This window comes from Artemia franciscana, chromosome 1, assembly GCF_032884065.1.
Source record: "Artemia franciscana chromosome 1, ASM3288406v1, whole genome shotgun sequence".
Taxonomy (NCBI): domain Eukaryota; kingdom Metazoa; phylum Arthropoda; class Branchiopoda; order Anostraca; family Artemiidae; genus Artemia; species Artemia franciscana.
This window is the reverse complement of record NC_088863.1, coordinates 31,032,706-31,049,264: the sequence shown is the minus strand read 5'-3', so window position 1 is coordinate 31,049,264 and position 16,559 is coordinate 31,032,706. Positions and strand designations below refer to the sequence as shown.

Sequence of the window (16,559 nt, the reverse complement as noted above, 5' to 3'; positions counted from 1 at the left end):
AATTTTTATACCAAAAAATGGATGACATATACTTTGATCAGCTCATCACGAGCTATCTATTGCCGTAGCTATCTAAAGCTGATTTAGAGCTATCTAAAGTTGATTTTCTTTTGCCGTAGGCCAACTTTCTAACGTCACCACTTAGAAAGGAGCAAAGGATAAGCTCCAATTTCTTTAACAATGACAGAACTTAAAAGTTTAAGAGGTGCATCTGATAACATTTCTCTACCTAAATCCCAATTCCGAAAAAACAAATGATAAACCCAGCCGGATTCACGAACAGAAATGGGTAGAAACAATAGATGGCAGCACTTTCGGACCCGTGGAAAATGCCACTTTTTTGCTTCTGTCAATTTTTATCACTCAAAGAAGTTATAATAGCTTTGAAGCCGGGTAACTGCCACATATATTTAACACTTGTAGATTTTTAGTCCATCTTCAATTTGAAAGTGGTGCCTGCCTGCTTGCCTGCTAGAACGGAGCTTTCCACTCGAAAGCAGAAACAAGGTTTGATGAAACGAAAGCTTGGCTGCACAACTTCAGATACTCCTCTCTGACATAGGCTATATAACTCCACTTCACTTCGCACACCATAGTCTCTGGCTCGTGGACAAGCAAAAACCATCCTTTTTGGCCCCAGGTAAGAGTTCTGTGGAGCTTTCCAAAATGTAATGTCATATTCATCAATCCTGCCTGAGGTCCACATTTTCCATAAAAACCGCACAGGTAAGACCCTTAACAGTTCCCAAGAATAAGCCCAGATCGGCGGCATAGAAAAAAAAAAACGGGACAAAAGAAAAGTCACCCATAACTGAAATAAATTTTAAATGCCTTGTAGTGGCAACACTAATAACAGAAAGCCGGTAAAGAACAGCTACCTACAGGTTTCCGATATACTTAACTTAATTTAAAGTTAAATTAAAGTAAAGTAAAAGATTGTGAGCATTGGTCATACTGGGGTATATGGATTGCAATTAAAACAGTCCGGTGCACTGTTCACCACATCTTTTCTGGCAAATTTGTCTCTCTCGAGATTTTGTGATCTCTTATGCTTTTATGACTTTTGTCATATATTATTTTATGAAATTTAAAAGCTAAAATCCGCTTTTCAATTGCCTCAATGTTCTTTTCTTCCACAATACGAAAGGATTTTAACTGCAGTCGTTAGAGTTTTTCAACGTATGCATCTTGCGAAGAGCTGCAAGGATAGGTGGAAACAGACACATTCGTTCCTCTTTAATCAGCATTCTGCAGCGATTTTCAGCAGATCCGTACTCGGTGTAAATATAAAGTTCCCGTTCTCACAGCCAGGTGCATTGTGGAGAACGTAGGAAGGCATGTATTCCACGCCGCATCGCCTCAATGGTAAAACAGTAGACTGTATTCACATCAAAAGTTGCATTTCCTAGATATCTCATTATGATTCAAGGATCTTAGCAGTTGTCCACTTTTTCTGCATCTGATTCACTAAATCCACTCTTTTAAACAAGTTAACCCTGCACAATCACCGACATAGGATGTTGCACTCTGGCCCAGCTGCAATTCTTAGTCTAGGTCTAAACAGCCTAGTCTGGGCTGTTAGAGCGAAATTACGAAATCAATAGTTGCATTTTTTTAAGGGATAGGAACGCAGAATAGTAAAACAGATTTCTCCTCTATTCTATTCAGTGGATTGTGAGCTTTAGTCATATTTAGGTGGATAGTTTGTATCTGGCAAATTCGACTCTCTCAAGATCTTTTTGCTTAAGAGTTTGTCATGAATTATTTGATGAAATTTAAAAGCTTAAATCAGTCTTAACTGCCCCATCTTCTTTTTACCTACAATCTGCAAGCATTTTAACCGCACCTGTTGGAATTTTTCCACACATATGTCTTGCTGAGAACCGCGAGAATTGGCGGCAAGAGACACATGCGTTCATCCACAAAAGCTTTTTCATCGTCCTCTCTAAGCCGTCCTCTCATTCAGCTTAATTGTGTTACAAAGGAGTTGAAATGCTGTTTGTTTTTTTTTATGATTTTTTGCTTGTTTATTGTTTACGTTTTATTTTTCTTGCATTTTGGACTCCTCTAAGCGCATTTTACGTATGTAAAGAGGGTTTAAATAAATTATTATTATCAAAATACAATCTGCAGTGACGTTCCGCAGATCCATGCTCTGTGTGGATATAGGTAAGCTAGTGATTAAAGCACAGCTTAGATACCAATACAGTTATGAAAACTCCTATCTTGCCCATGAGAAGCTTTTGGTACAGAGCTCTGAACTTGGCACCTCCTCCAAGCCCATGCTCTGACGCGTAGATCTTACTACAGCAACATAGGTGGGAACACATTTTTATTTTGTTGCATACACAGCTTAAACACCAATACCAGTTTCCTGTTACCAATCTGATACCAACACCAGATTTCTGTCTCCAGCCGCTAGTATCGCTATCGCGCACTGTGTTCCAAAAATAAATAGAGTTTTCATAACTATAAATCGGTATCTAAGCCGTGGTTTAAAGGCAAGCGGTTTAAAAGCTTGGTGCATGCTTCAGAACAATGTCTATTCCAGATAAATCATGGCAGCCACGGACAGTCACTTTCAGTACAACGTTAGCCATTTTAGTTTTCATGGGTATAATTATAGATGAGCGGATTTGGCCGTCTTGTGAATTAGATGAACGAAATTCTCAGGAATAGATCCAGAGCCTTAGCTATGCCCTGTGAAGATCTTTTACCCCAGACTCATCATAAGGAACTGACCCCTATTAATCTTAATACTACACAAATTTAAACCCTAGATAGTAAATCAGAGCTCATATAAAGCACAAGGGGGCTATTTTGAGCTTTATTGATTGGCTGAACCATGATTGAAGCTATAAGGTTTTTGTTAACTGTAATGCTTTTATAAAATTCAGAAAATTGTAAAATTTTAGATGAGCTACTTTCAACTTTCTTTCAAAAGGGGCTAGGTTAGGAAAATGAAACCTTTAGTAATGAATCCAGGTCAAAAACGTAGCCTACTCTGGGAAGGTATTGCCAAGTTACCATTTTAACCCTATTGCTATTTCTAAGTTGTTGAAATTTGCCTACTTGATAAGTTTATACCTTAAATCACACTTTCTAGCCATATAGAAAAATCCAGTGTACACCAATCAGTGATGATAAGGCCACATAACATTTGCCACATCCTGTTGCATAAGCTGTCAATGGCTTTTGAACCCACTGTTATCTTGCTTATACTGTTTCACAGGGATATCCACCATATGGCCAGTATGGGGGTTAAGTTCATTTGTAATACAAATGAATCTTATATTTAGATTCAGGATGTAATTCTGGGTATATATTTGCTTGTTAGGGAGGTGGGTGTATGTGCTTTTGTAAATATATTTGTTCTAAGAAATTTATGAATATCTAAGAAAAACTGGGAAAAGAAGTAAAGATAAAGTTCTCAACCAACAGAATGTGTTAACTAGGATTATTCTGCATATTATGGAGTAAGAATTGTTTTCTTAGCATTATTACTTATATCCTGCTGGGCTACTAGGCTTTTAGTACTGGCTAACTGGTTTGGCAATTTAAAGATTTGTATATGTATATGCTATCAAACTAGACATCTGGTGGTATCCTGTTCCACAGACTTATGATTCAGTTATAGAAGAAATGAAGTTTTTTTCTTGCCATGGCATGCTTACAGAACAGCTTTGCTGAATGGCCTCTGGTATTGTTGACTGGGCTGGTTTGAACATGTCTTTGCTTTCAGACTAGAGTAGCTTGTAAGTCATTATCATGTCATCTCTGTGTCAACAGCATGTTAGAGTTGGTAGCCTAAGCTCAGCAGTTAGCATGCATGTTCTTTATCTTTGAGGTCCTTTACACATTCTGTCACCCATCTTCAGACAGATTTGAGAGCCATACATTCCAAACTCCAATCTTGGTCTCACCAAGCTCTTGTACAGTTTATCAACTATAGCTAGGGATCTAATGTTGAGTGTGTGCTTGATGATACCAGGAGTTTGGTTTGTCCCTGCTACTGCAGCTCAGGCTTGGCAGTTAAATTTAAGGTCTTCATTTTTAACAGCCCCCAAATCTCTTTCTGAGGTACTTTTGAAAATCAGTTGTCTCACATCATCACTTGATGACATTGAATATTGCCATTGTGTGTTATTTCTTCCAAAATGGAAAATCTCACACTTCTCAATATCAAACTTGAACCTCTATATATTGGTCCATTTGCAAAAGCTGTCTAGATCTGAGACATAATATGTCTGACTCAAAACTGATTTAATAAGATTCAAGTCACTGGCATACAGGCTAAGTTAATTTGTAATGCTTCTTGGAGCATTATTAATGTAGACATTGAAGAATGTAGGCCCCAAAGCAGTTCCTAGAACTACCCCACTTAAGGCTTTTGCTATTTCAGAGTAGTAAACTGTATCAAATTTTTCAAACATCTGCTGCTTTGTTCCCTTCAAGAAATACATTATCCAGTCCACCATACCCTCTTCAATTCCAGATGGGAGCTTCCAATGACAGACTTTATCAAAGGCTTTAGCAAAGTCTAGCAAAACCATATCCACTGTGAGATCTTGATGAAGGAGCTCAGTTACATGATTGTGTGAGTCAATTGTATTTGTTTAGATTGATCTACCTGGTTAGAATCCATCATATTGTTTTGATAGAAGTTTATTTGTGACTTAATGTTTGAGAACAGCAGCATTTACTCCTCCTTTGTGTAATGGTAAAATATTGGCAACTTTCCAGTCCATTGGTATGACTTTGGTATCAATAGACTTTTGGATAGTGGCAGTACTAATTGGGTATGAGCTTCTATAAATAACGAAATTTAAAAACAGTTTCTTTTTTCTGGTTTTCTGCTGAAAATGCAATTCCTGTTATATGAGTAGGATTTTAAGCCACATCAATGCAGTATTTCTAAATTTTAGAAATATATTTTCAGGTCTTTGAAACCCTCATAAATTGGGATTAAGCAAAGTTTGGATGAAGGAAATACTTTTCTTGTAGTTCATATAAGCAGATAATCTATTTTGCAGGGTTTCCGTTTTACATCACAAAGATTTTTAAAGGTCAGTGCACCCTAGAGGGACAAGAAGTAGAGGTAAGATCTTTAAAACAATTTTTCAGGACATACTTTAGTCTGTAGATCCATCCTTGTAAGTTGCATTTTCCTAGCATAAGCCCTTTCCAAGATAATGAAAGTAGCTCATCTACGATTCTATTGAAAAAGAAAAAAATATGCTGTATATTAGTAGTACCACAGGAGAAAAAATTGGTAAATATGTACAATATTCTATAACTGAGAGTAAGGTGAACATGCTACTCAGTTCCTTTTTTGTGCTCTTTTCAAATATGACAATCAATTCACTTATTTATGTAGCCCCCCCCACCTCCCTGATGGTCTCATATATAGCCCAAGCAATATATAAAAAGTACTAACATAAATGTATCATTTACTTTGCAATATGGAGAATTGTAAAATGTTTCCATTAATCAAATTATCATGTTTCCTGCAATTATTATCCTCTTTTTAAGGGTATTTCAAATAACTAACTGATTTGATATAGAAGCTGCAATATATGACTGAATTGAAATGGAGAATTCCATTATTAGGGTTATATATGGGACTATCAGGAAAGGGGGTGTATTTGCAAGTGAATTGATTATTTTATTTATAAAGATTATCAACAGAAATAACCAAGTAGAATGTTCACCTTGTCTCTATGTCAGCTATATAATCATGTATATTATAATGATTGTAAATAACAAATTTATATACAAACTTGGAATAACACAGAGTCTAATTAAAATCTAAAACATTTAAATATCCAACTTTCTGAAAAAACAAATCAAGTTCAAATGAAAAAAATACCTTTAAATCACAAAAAAATAAAAAGAATAATGAACTAAAACAAATATATACATGAAAAATTATTGAAAAGTGAGTGTTGCATTAAAAACTTGACAAACAAGGGAATGAAACTGTTTACATAACACATATGTCATGCTGTTACCAACTGGACTTAAGGTACTGGTTTAGCTACTTATGGTGGGAGCCATTGGCACAAAGGGAAATGTTCAAGGGGGGGGGGGAGGATTTCACGAAGCCATGATGCATCAGCATTAAAATTTTTCAATAGCTTGTGGATAAGGGTACTATGGCAGGTCAAATTAAATATTTTTCTTTAGGTCAATCACAATGAAGTTGACCCAGTATTCTGGTTCATCTTGATGCTTTAAAATCTTATCAAGCAACCATACTAAATGGCTTGTCAAACTTTTGGGAATATTCCCAATTTGCTGAGAGTCAATTTTATCCAGAATAAAAGTTTTCAGCCACCCAGCAATGAAACTTTTATATATCTTGCAAAAATTAGAAGTCATGGTATTAGGATGCGCACCAGTAAAATTACAGGTGGCTTCCTTTTTGGGATAGGGGTTATGAATCCCTTTTTCCATTTTTGTTGGCGCTTGCCTGATACTGTAATCTAGTTGAATCTTAAAGTTAAAAGAGGACTGAAACTCATTTTCTGTCAAACTCATTGAGACAGTTGTGTAGATTTTCACATAGCCACTGAAATAAAAAAAACAATCACTGTCCTTAGTACTTAAAAGCAAAAGAGTACTAGAAAAAAACGGACGAATTGCACGACAAATTATTGTGGATTTGGACGAATCTGAATATTTCGTTGGGGCACCCACTGGTGGCACCTCCTGTACATGTGCTGCTATGCAAGACAATTTTACCTTATGAAAGCAAGGCAAGACTTATGAAAGCAAATTTTTATTCTACTTAATTATAACTTCACTGTAAGGTGATATATTCTAAAAAGTCTTGGTCAAATTCTCCTTACGTTTTTTCTTTTGGAGACTTAAACACAAGTTTTCGTTTTGTTCTTTTTAAGTTGAACTGCTGCCTCGAAAAACACATACCAAGCAAAAAATTTGATTTATTTCTAGGTTTAAAACCTCAACTTGATCATCATAAACTGCTCTCATTAGAGTTTTTATTTTCTCTTTGATAAGTATGACTCTTCCTCCAAAGCCTGAAACATAGCTATGAAACATCAATTTTGCTTTTTAGAATGGGAGACTTGGTAATAGAATTATATTGGAAACACGCTCCAAAAACATGTAGAAATTTCGCCGAACTTACCAGAAGAGGATATTATAATGGGACAAAATTTCATAGAATAATAAGAGATTTCATGATCCAAGGTAAGGAAATTAATCTATCTATTTCGTTTCAAATTTTTGAAATATTCTTTATTTTTTTGTGTGTGTGAAAACATGCATACAGTTGTACTCAGGTCCAACATTGAGAGAAAATTGAAATATGTTTCATCTGAAGTGTGTCATTTTAAGTTTTGTTGGAGTTGTCGATTTTCTGGCTTATGAAATTTAGTTCTTTATGGGTTTTTCGTCGCATGATAATTTGCACTGAGGACGGGTTGGTGGAGGTTCTTCCAAATGCCTACCCTTTCTATCTCTGTTTTGTTTTTCAGGGTGAAAACTTCCTAGTCAGTCTAGTCTTTCATGATTGTTTTTTACCTAACTACAAAGAGGGTTTTATTGGAGATGAATCCTAAAATTCTTGTTTTCAGCACATCTAACGGAAGGAGACATTGGATCTCAATCAAACTTTGGTGAAAAGTAAGAGCTAGGCTCATAATTTTGCCGTTCTTGAATCTGATTTTAATCTGACCTTTTTGAGAAGGGGATAAAGCTTTAAGAATCCAAGTCGGTAGAGATCCGACGTCCCCACAGAGTGGATGAAAGATTTGATAAGAGGCATTGCTATTGCAACAAAAACCAGAAGCGGTGCTGATGCTTAAGTTCATGTAGTGCTTGATTCTGCTGCTTCTGATGCCAAAAAAAGGAAAATAATTTAGCTGAATAAGATTTGTTAGGTAGAATTTATGTCTGTAGATTGACGTATGGAAAGTTTTTGCTTTTGCTGATAATTGAAGTTGGTAAACAAACCACACCTATAGTCTGAACCGGTGCTGCTGATCTCCTTGTCATAGTCCTTTAGACAGGACCTGCAATGGGGTATCTTTTTTTTTGCAAATAAGATATACAGAATATAGGTACAATAAAACTAAATAAAGATAATGGTCTAAGACTAAACTAAGAGGGAGTCTTATTTGCTTTAAACCTATGGGAACTTGCAGATATATATATATATATATATATATATATATATATATATATATATATATATATATATATATATATATATATATATATATATATATATATATATATATATATATATATATATATATATATATATATATATATATATATATATATATATATATATATATATAGTCCAAGAAATGATACAATAACGTCAGAATCGGAAATTGTATATGACAACTTCTTATCTAATTTTCTAAAAGGATCTCTTGTACGATCCCCTTCATCCCACCTATGTGTCTAGCAACATCTGCGATTTAAATCTACCAAAGATTTGCAAGATAGTTATAAGGAAATCTCTTGACAGGAGAAGCTTTTCCTCTAAACAGTGTTAGAAATAGTAAGAAAATGTGCAGGATTTTTTCTTAGGAGGAGCAAGATTTGTTTTTGAGAGGGGGAGGGACTTGAAAAAAGCAAGAGATAGGTGAATTATATGAAAATGAGGAAACTTTCTGTTATCCAAAAGATTTGAAATCTTTGATGGTGAACCGAAGAGTGTCCTTTGATTACAGTTATTATTTTAGGAAAATGTAACAAGAAGTCAAAAGCACATTAGTTGTTCAATCTTAGTCCGGATATGCATGTACAGGTGCAATTTAGGAAAGGGTTTTTGATTGAGATTGTAGTGATTCTTTTTCATGACTATAGTTCTTCTTGTTGTTCTATTTATTCTCTAATTAACTTTTTTAAAGTCCTAGTTTATATTCCTTGTCGATTTACAAAACACTTGGTGCATAAGAAACTATTCGTACTTTTTGCTTGAAAATTTGAATACTGCTGGTCGAAGAGTAAAAAATTTGCACAAGATTGTTAGGCAATATAAAATTTAATAGTTCTTCACACTATCTGTCGCTACAATCAGTTTATTCCTGAAAAAATGAAGTATTAAATTATTACTACCTCTAAACAAATTAGCTAAAGGCTAAACTGGAACTAAAAGGCTATCACCAGAGAGAGTCCTGATGGGATTTAACTTGAAGAATCGTCTTAAATTGTTTTGTTTTTCAGCTATTCAGCTTCTGATGCTTTAGGCTCACCACGCTGTGCTATAATCGGAATAATAGAGAATCTTAAGAGAAAAGATATAAGAGAGATGGTAGGGAATAATATAATCAAATTTTTACAGCGAATACTCATTTGTTTTTAAAAGCTGACCCGTTTTTTTTTTCTCTCACTGCGCATAAACCGTTAGCATAGGTCTGTCTGCTAGCGCTAGAACGCCCTTAGCGCAAGTATGATCCTAGGGGGGAATTATATGAGCTCTAGTGGAGTGGGTATGGGGTCTAGAAATTTATTTGAGGCCTATTATCAGGTTTTAGTAAGGTTTGTTTTAAAGAAACTGAAAGAAAACAAAAAATTTCCTCCTCCCTTAGATTTCGAAAACTATGTATTTTTTTGTATTTTAATTAAATATACTTGTTCGCCGTTTATTTTCTTAAATTGATCCCACTTCTCCTATATTTCACTCTGTGTACAATCTTCATCACCCACTATCGGAGATAGGTTTTCCAGAAATCTGACTTTTACAGAAAGAACTTTTTTTGTAGATTGTTATGATTACAAAGCTCAATAAACTATACAGTCAATATTGGGTATCTAAGAAAATTTAGTTTCTCATCTAAGTTTTCTTAAAGATATTATCAGGCCCTGAAAATGAACATTTACATAGCCTATATTGACAGTGTCCACTGAAAATGTTATCTTTGTAGAATAAATGAATAGGACATAAAAAGCTGTGTAAAATTTGTTTTTGGAGCTGAATTACTGTTCCATTGATCTTGGATGCTTTACGGTTTCTTTTGCCTTTTCCTTATCCGAGAATGGAAGAAAAATTCCTCTTTCCATTGTTTTCACTACGTTTTTCGTGCGGTCAGGTTCCTTCTATTGTTAATAGAGTTATGAGCTGATGAATCATACCGTAATGTTGGACGAAAAATAAGTTTTGATTGAAATCTCAAGTCGTTTATATTAAATTTTGGTTTTAAATTAGTTGTTTACTTTAGATATACTTTACTACTTTTTTTTACATGTAAATCTAGAAAACATACTTGTATACCAATATCAGTTTATACTGAATATATGGAATATACTGATATTGTGTATGTTTTGTTTCCCCAGGTGGTGACCCAACTGGTACAGGAAGAGGAGGGAATTCAATTTACGGTTCCAAATTTGAAGATGAAATATCGGAGGACCTTAAGCATTCTGGTAAGCTGAAAACCGAAAACTTTAATTATATTAATGCACTTAAGACTTAATTTTAAGATATATTAGGAAAAACGGGACTGAAACTTCAGTATCTCTGGCTAATAACATGTAACTGATTGCTGCAACAATCAGTGAGAAGTCAGAAAATGATAATGCAGGCACATGTTTTCGCTCTGCTCTCGTGAGAGCGTGGAAGCTAGTCCCCCTCCCATGCCACCTTTTTTAGCCATTCGAATAAATGTTGAGATAGCTATTCTGTTCAGCATAGTTAAAAGGCCTTTCGAGATAACATTATCCCACAACCCCTGGGGAAAGGTCCTCAAGTTATGAAACTTGCCCCTTGTTTACATATAGTACTTGTTATTGGGAAGTATGCATAGATTATTCAGTGGGGGGGGGGGTAAATTTTCTGCCGGGGGATTTTCCATGGGGAGGAAAGCTTCTGGAGGATGAACTTTTCGGTGGAAATTTTACACTTTTAGGAATTCTGGCAATTAGCCTGTTGAAAAAACAAGTTTTTCAACTGAAAAGTAAGGAGCACGAAGAATGAACAAAACTATTACTTATATGACGGAAGTTACTCCCTCCTCAATACCTCGCTCTTCACGCTAAAGCTTGACTTTTTGTCCCAACTCTTCAAAAACAACTCCCGAAATACAAGGGTCTGTTAATTAGAACAATAAGAAGCTTTTTTAAGTGCCAAAAGGTTCTAGCGTAAAGAGCAAGGTACTGGGGAGGGAGCAACCTTGTCATATACGTAACAGTTTCTGTTTTTGTTTTGTTTTAATGTTGCTCCTTACTTTCAGTTGAAAAAACTTTTTCTTTTATTTAATTTAACATAGAAGTGTAGCTGTAGAAGCCGTGGAAAGAGTAGTCCTGGTAGTAGCGCAATGGATTCAAACTCCTATATTGCAATGCTAGCTTCATATTTTAAAATCAACAACCACAGAAATCTTAAAAAACAAACTTTAATGAAATAAAACATAACTCGTGAGATACTTGTTTAATATGGTTCAATATTCGGCTTCTATATTACAATATTAGCCTGATTCAATCAACGATCCTGGCCATATTCAGGGTGGGGGGTACCCCGTTTAGCCCCTCCCCCTGGTTGGACGACTGTGTTGGGTGCACAATTTTTACTGAAGACTGGTAAAGAAACTAAGGTAAAAAAGTAAAAAAAAGATTTTTTTAGTTTATGAATTTCCATCAACTATCAGTCTAATAAAACTTACAGTCTAATAAACTAACTAAGCCTAATAAAACATACCATGTAATAAGCATCTTATTGTTTTTTAGGCCTGTGTCCACTCTAATCCACCTTGAAATGAAGTATCCTTATCGTAAGTGAGGCCCATCGAATTACCCAGGGAATCCTCAGGAGAAGTCCCAGAGAATGAAGCGAAACAATGAATAGTAAGGATAGAGTCTCCGCCACCTGATACACATCATTAGACTAGACAGGACTATATAATTTCGAAAACTCGGGAGTAGCGTAATATATAAAGCAAGATTTAATTATCAAATACTGATGATTGGACATTGATAGTTTCCTAAGGAACAATTCTTGTCGCTCTAGTAGAAAAATTGAATCAAACGAATTTGGAAACTGCAACGGTTTGTAAAATCTAAAATACAAGCCACTGTTTCATCCCTTTCTATTTACCATCAAACAGTTCGTTGTAACAAACGGTAAGTAAAGTGTGGTCCGTACCAATATTAACCGAAACTATAAGCAAGGAACTTTGGTAGCGACATTATCATTGAACTAGTAAAGAAAGATTTCTATCCCACAGTGACCGAAAATTTTAATGTGTTTTGAAAAAAGTGAGGAAGAATCACCATCTGATCCTGAATCAGAAAATGATAACTATTATTTCGATCAATCTTAGTGATATTAAATAAAAAACTAGTTTTTTCAACTGAAAGTAAGGAGCGACATGAAAACTTAAAAAACGAACAGAAATTACTTCGTATATGAAAGGGGCTGCTTCCTCATCAACGCCCCGCTCTTTACGCTAAAGATTTTTACTGTTTTAAAAAGAAGAGTTGAGAGAAAGAGTCAAACTTTAGCGTAAAGAGCGGAGCATTGATGAGGAAGCAGCCCCTTTCATATACGAAGTAATTTCTGTTCGTTTTAAGTTTTAATGTCGCTCCTTACTTTCAGTTGAAAAAACTTGTTTTTTTTTATTGAATTTCTGAACGTTTTTGAATCAATGCATGTTTTGATTTTGGCTCTCTGCAGAGGAATAATTAAAACGAAATTTGCATATTTATTGTTTTTTGGCTAAATGGCTTTCTCATAATTTTGATCGAATGATTTTGAGAAAAAAAGAGCGGAGAAGGAAGCCTAGTTGCCCTCCAATTTTTTGGTTAATTAAAAAGACAACTAGAACTTTTAATTTTTTACGAATCTTTTTATTAGTAAAAGATATACGTAACTTACAAATTAGCTTACGTAAATAATTTTTTATTCTCATGTTTTTATTACACATATGAGAGGGTTCGCCCCCTCGTCAGTACATCTCTCTTTACACTAAATCTTAAATTTTGCCCCAATTCATTAAGAATAACCCCTGAATCACAAAAGCCGTAGAATAAATAGTTGACATTACTAAAAATACTTTTGAGTAAAGAGCGAGGTATTAGGAGGAGGTGAGCCCCTCATATGGGTAATAATTTCTGTTCGTTTTAAGTTTTAATGCTGCTCCTTACTTCCAGCTGAAAAAAACCTTTTCATATTTATTTTTTAATTGTTTTTTTTTAATAATGCTAGTAAATCCTGCGCTCCCTTCATGGAAATTTTCTTCCCCCATGACAAATTCCTCGATGGAAAGTTCCCCCAGTATATCCCCCTCTTCTCAACCCCTCCCCCAACCAAAAAATCCTCCTGAAAACGCCTGTACACTTCCCAATAACCATTACTATATGTAAGCACTGGTCAAAGTTTGTAATTTGTAGCCCCTCCCACGGGGACTGTGGAGGAGTAAGTCGTCTCCAAAGACATAGTTATAAGGTTTTTCGACTACGCTGAATAAAATGGCTATCTCAGAATTTTGATCCGTTGACTTTGGGAAAATAATTAGCGTGGGAGGGGGCCTAGGTGCCCTCCAATTGTTTTGGTCACTTGAAAAGGGCACTAGAACTTTTCATTTCCGTTAGAATGAGCCCTCTCGCAACATTCTAGGACAACTGGGTCGATACGATCACCCCTGGGAAAAAAACAAAAACAAAAAACAAACAAATAAACACGCATCCGTGATCTACCTTGTGGCAAAAAATACAAAATTCCACATTTTTGCAGATAGGAGCTTGAAACATCTACAGTAGGGTTCTCTGATACGCTGAATCTGATGGTGTAATTTTCGTTAAGATTCTATGACTTTTAGGGGGTGTTTTCCCCTGTTTTCTAAAATAATGCAAATTTTCTCAGGCTCGTAACTTTTGATGCGTAAGACTAAACTTGATGAAACTTATATATTTAAAATCAGCATTAAAATGCGATTCTTTTGATGTAGCTATTGGTATCAAAATTCCATTTTTAGAGTTTTAGTTTCTATTGAGCCGGGTCGCTCCTTACTACAGTTCGTTACCACGAACTGTTTGAAAAGTTTATTGCAAAACAAATTTATGGAGATTTGGCAAAATAGCCTAAAATCCCACAAAAATGATGTCGGACCAAACTGAAAGCTGAATAATTGGAATCACATAGCCAAAAACCCCACTTAGAAGTACTTCAGTCTCCCTTCTTGACCAACAAGGAGAATCACGTTTTCATAGGGGAAGTAGTAATGTGTCTCTTTTTTTAGAATTCTTCGGCTTTTTTCTGTCGCTGCTTGTGGGGTGCTAGAAATCACAGAGAGATATTTAAAGGTTCACTTGGAAGGAAACTGATATATCTAGTGAAAACCTATTAAAGTAAAATACGCTTTTTGACAAAACTGCATATTCATATACAAAACCATATCGTATTCAGTATGATATCATATTTGAGTGACTCCACTGCCTCATTTCCTGGGATTCATTCTTTACTATATCCAGCAAAAAAAAGCGAGGGGATTTTCCTATGTGTTATATATAAATAAATAAATATTATTTTATCCCCAAAGTTCATGCTCATGCTATAACAACTGTTGTGACGTTAAAAATATTATAAAAGGGTTATAAATTTCAATAAAAGACAAAATAGCTCAAAAGGGTATGATTTGACTGGAATCTAATGAGAAACAGAAAGAGACCCGAAGCCGTCAACTAGTTAAGTCCATTTCTTAACCTTGTAAGAAAACAAGGAGCGTTACAGGAATGTCCCTAAGCAGAATGTCCCGTGTTACAGGAGCATTCTGCTTAGCTCGATTTTCTAACCCCCCCACAGGCAACGACAGAAAAAAGCAGTAGAATTCTAAAAAAAAGAGACCCATTACTGCTTTCCCTGGGAAAACGTGATTCTCTTTGTTGATCAAGAAGGGAGAAAGAGGGACTCTTAATTGGGGTTTTTAATGTTAATATTCGGTTAATATTGGTACGGATCGCACTTTTCTTACAGTTTGTTATAACGAACTATTTGATGGTACATAGAAGGGAATGAATCAGTGGCTTGTATTTTAGATTTTACAAGTTGTTTCAGTTCCAAATTCTTTTGATTCAATTTTTCTACTAGAGAGACAAAAATTGTTCCTTAGGAAACTATCGACGTTCAATCACCAGTATTTGATGATTAAATCTTTCTTTGCATATAACGCTACTCCGAATTTCCGGAAATTATATAGTCCTATCTAGTCTAATGATTTGTACCAGGTGGAGGAGATGCTATTCTTACTATTCATTGTTTCGCTTCATTCTCTGGGACTTCTCCTGAAGATTCCCTGAGTAATTCGATGACTTCACTTACGATAAGTATGCTTTTATTTCAAGGTGGATTAGAGTTGACACTGGCCTAAAAAAACAATGATAGGTTTATTACATGATACATTTTATTAGGTTTTCTTAATTGGAAATTCATCAACTGGAAAATCTTTTTTCCTTTTTTTCTACCTTAGTTTCTTTACCAGCCTTCAGTAAAAATTGTGCACCCAACACAGTCGTCAAACCGGGGGAGGGACTAAGCTGGTCACCTGCCCCCCTCCCTGAATACGGCCAGGATCATTTATTGAATCAGACTAATATTACAATATAAAAGTTGAATATTGAAGCACATTAAATAAGTATCTCACGAGTTGTGAGATAAATTTCTTTAATTTTCATTAAAGTTTGTTTTAAAAGTTTCCTGTTGTTGCTGATTTTAAAATATAAAGCTAGTATTGCAGTATAGGAGTCTAAAACCATTCTGCTACTACCACTACTCTTCTTTCCACGGTTTTTACCACAACGCTTCTATTTTAAATCAAATAAAAAAACAAGTTTTTCAACCGAAAGTAAGGAGCAACATTAAAACTTAAAACAAACAGAAATTGTTGTGTATATGACGGGGTTTTCCCCTCCCCAGTACCTTGCTCTTCACGCTAGATCTTTTAGTACTTAAAAAAAGTTTCTTATTGTTTTAATTAGTTAGCCCTTGTATTCCGAGAGCCGTTTTTGAAAAGTTGGGACAAAAAGTCATACTTTAGCGTTAAGATGGAGGTATTGAGAAGGGGACAACCCCCTCATATAAGTAATAGTTTTGTTCATTTTAAGTTTTAATTGTGCTTCTTACTTTTCAGTTGAAAAAAAAACTTGTTTTTTCGCCTGGCAAATTGCCAGAAAATTGTAAAATTTCCACTGAAAAGCTATCCTCCAGAAGCTTTCCTCCCCATGGACAGTTCTTCCCGTGGAAAATCCCCCCAGCAGAAAATCATCCCCCCCCCCAACCGAATAATGTATGCAAACTTCCCAATAACAAGTGCTATACATAATCAAGGGGAAAATTTCATAACTTGAAGACCTTTCCCCAGGGGTTGTGGGGTCATATTATCTCCAAATGCCTTTTAACTACGCTGAATATCTCAAAATACGATCGAACGATTTTGGAAAAAAAGGTGGCATGGGAGGGAGACTAGCTGCTCTACAATTATTTTAGTCGCTTAAAACGGACACAAGAACTTCCAACATCCGCTCGAATGGGCCCTCCCCCAATATTGTAGGACCATTGGTTCGGTGCGATCACCCCTAGGGAAAAC

General features: G+C 35.3%; 1 protein-coding gene across 3 annotated transcripts in view; it reads left to right on the top strand.

Moving 5' to 3' along the window:
• The first annotated feature begins 2,457 nt into the window (after positions 1-2,457).
• Positions 2,458-16,559, top strand: part of LOC136028488 (peptidyl-prolyl cis-trans isomerase-like 1) — a 30,609-nt gene continuing 16,507 nt past the window's right edge. Inside the window, exons 1-3 of one of the 3 annotated variants that reach the window (XM_065706340.1) lie at positions 2,458-2,591; positions 7,082-7,215; positions 10,318-10,407. In XM_065706340.1, coding sequence (XP_065562412.1) covers positions 2,539-2,591; positions 7,082-7,215; positions 10,318-10,407 — 277 coding nt within the window. In that variant the 5' untranslated portion in view covers positions 2,458-2,538. Of the gene's footprint in view, positions 2,615-2,830; positions 2,863-7,081; positions 7,216-10,317; positions 10,408-16,559 lie in introns of those variants that run through there. The other 2 variants (XM_065706334.1, XM_065706344.1) reach the window with 2 other exon arrangements.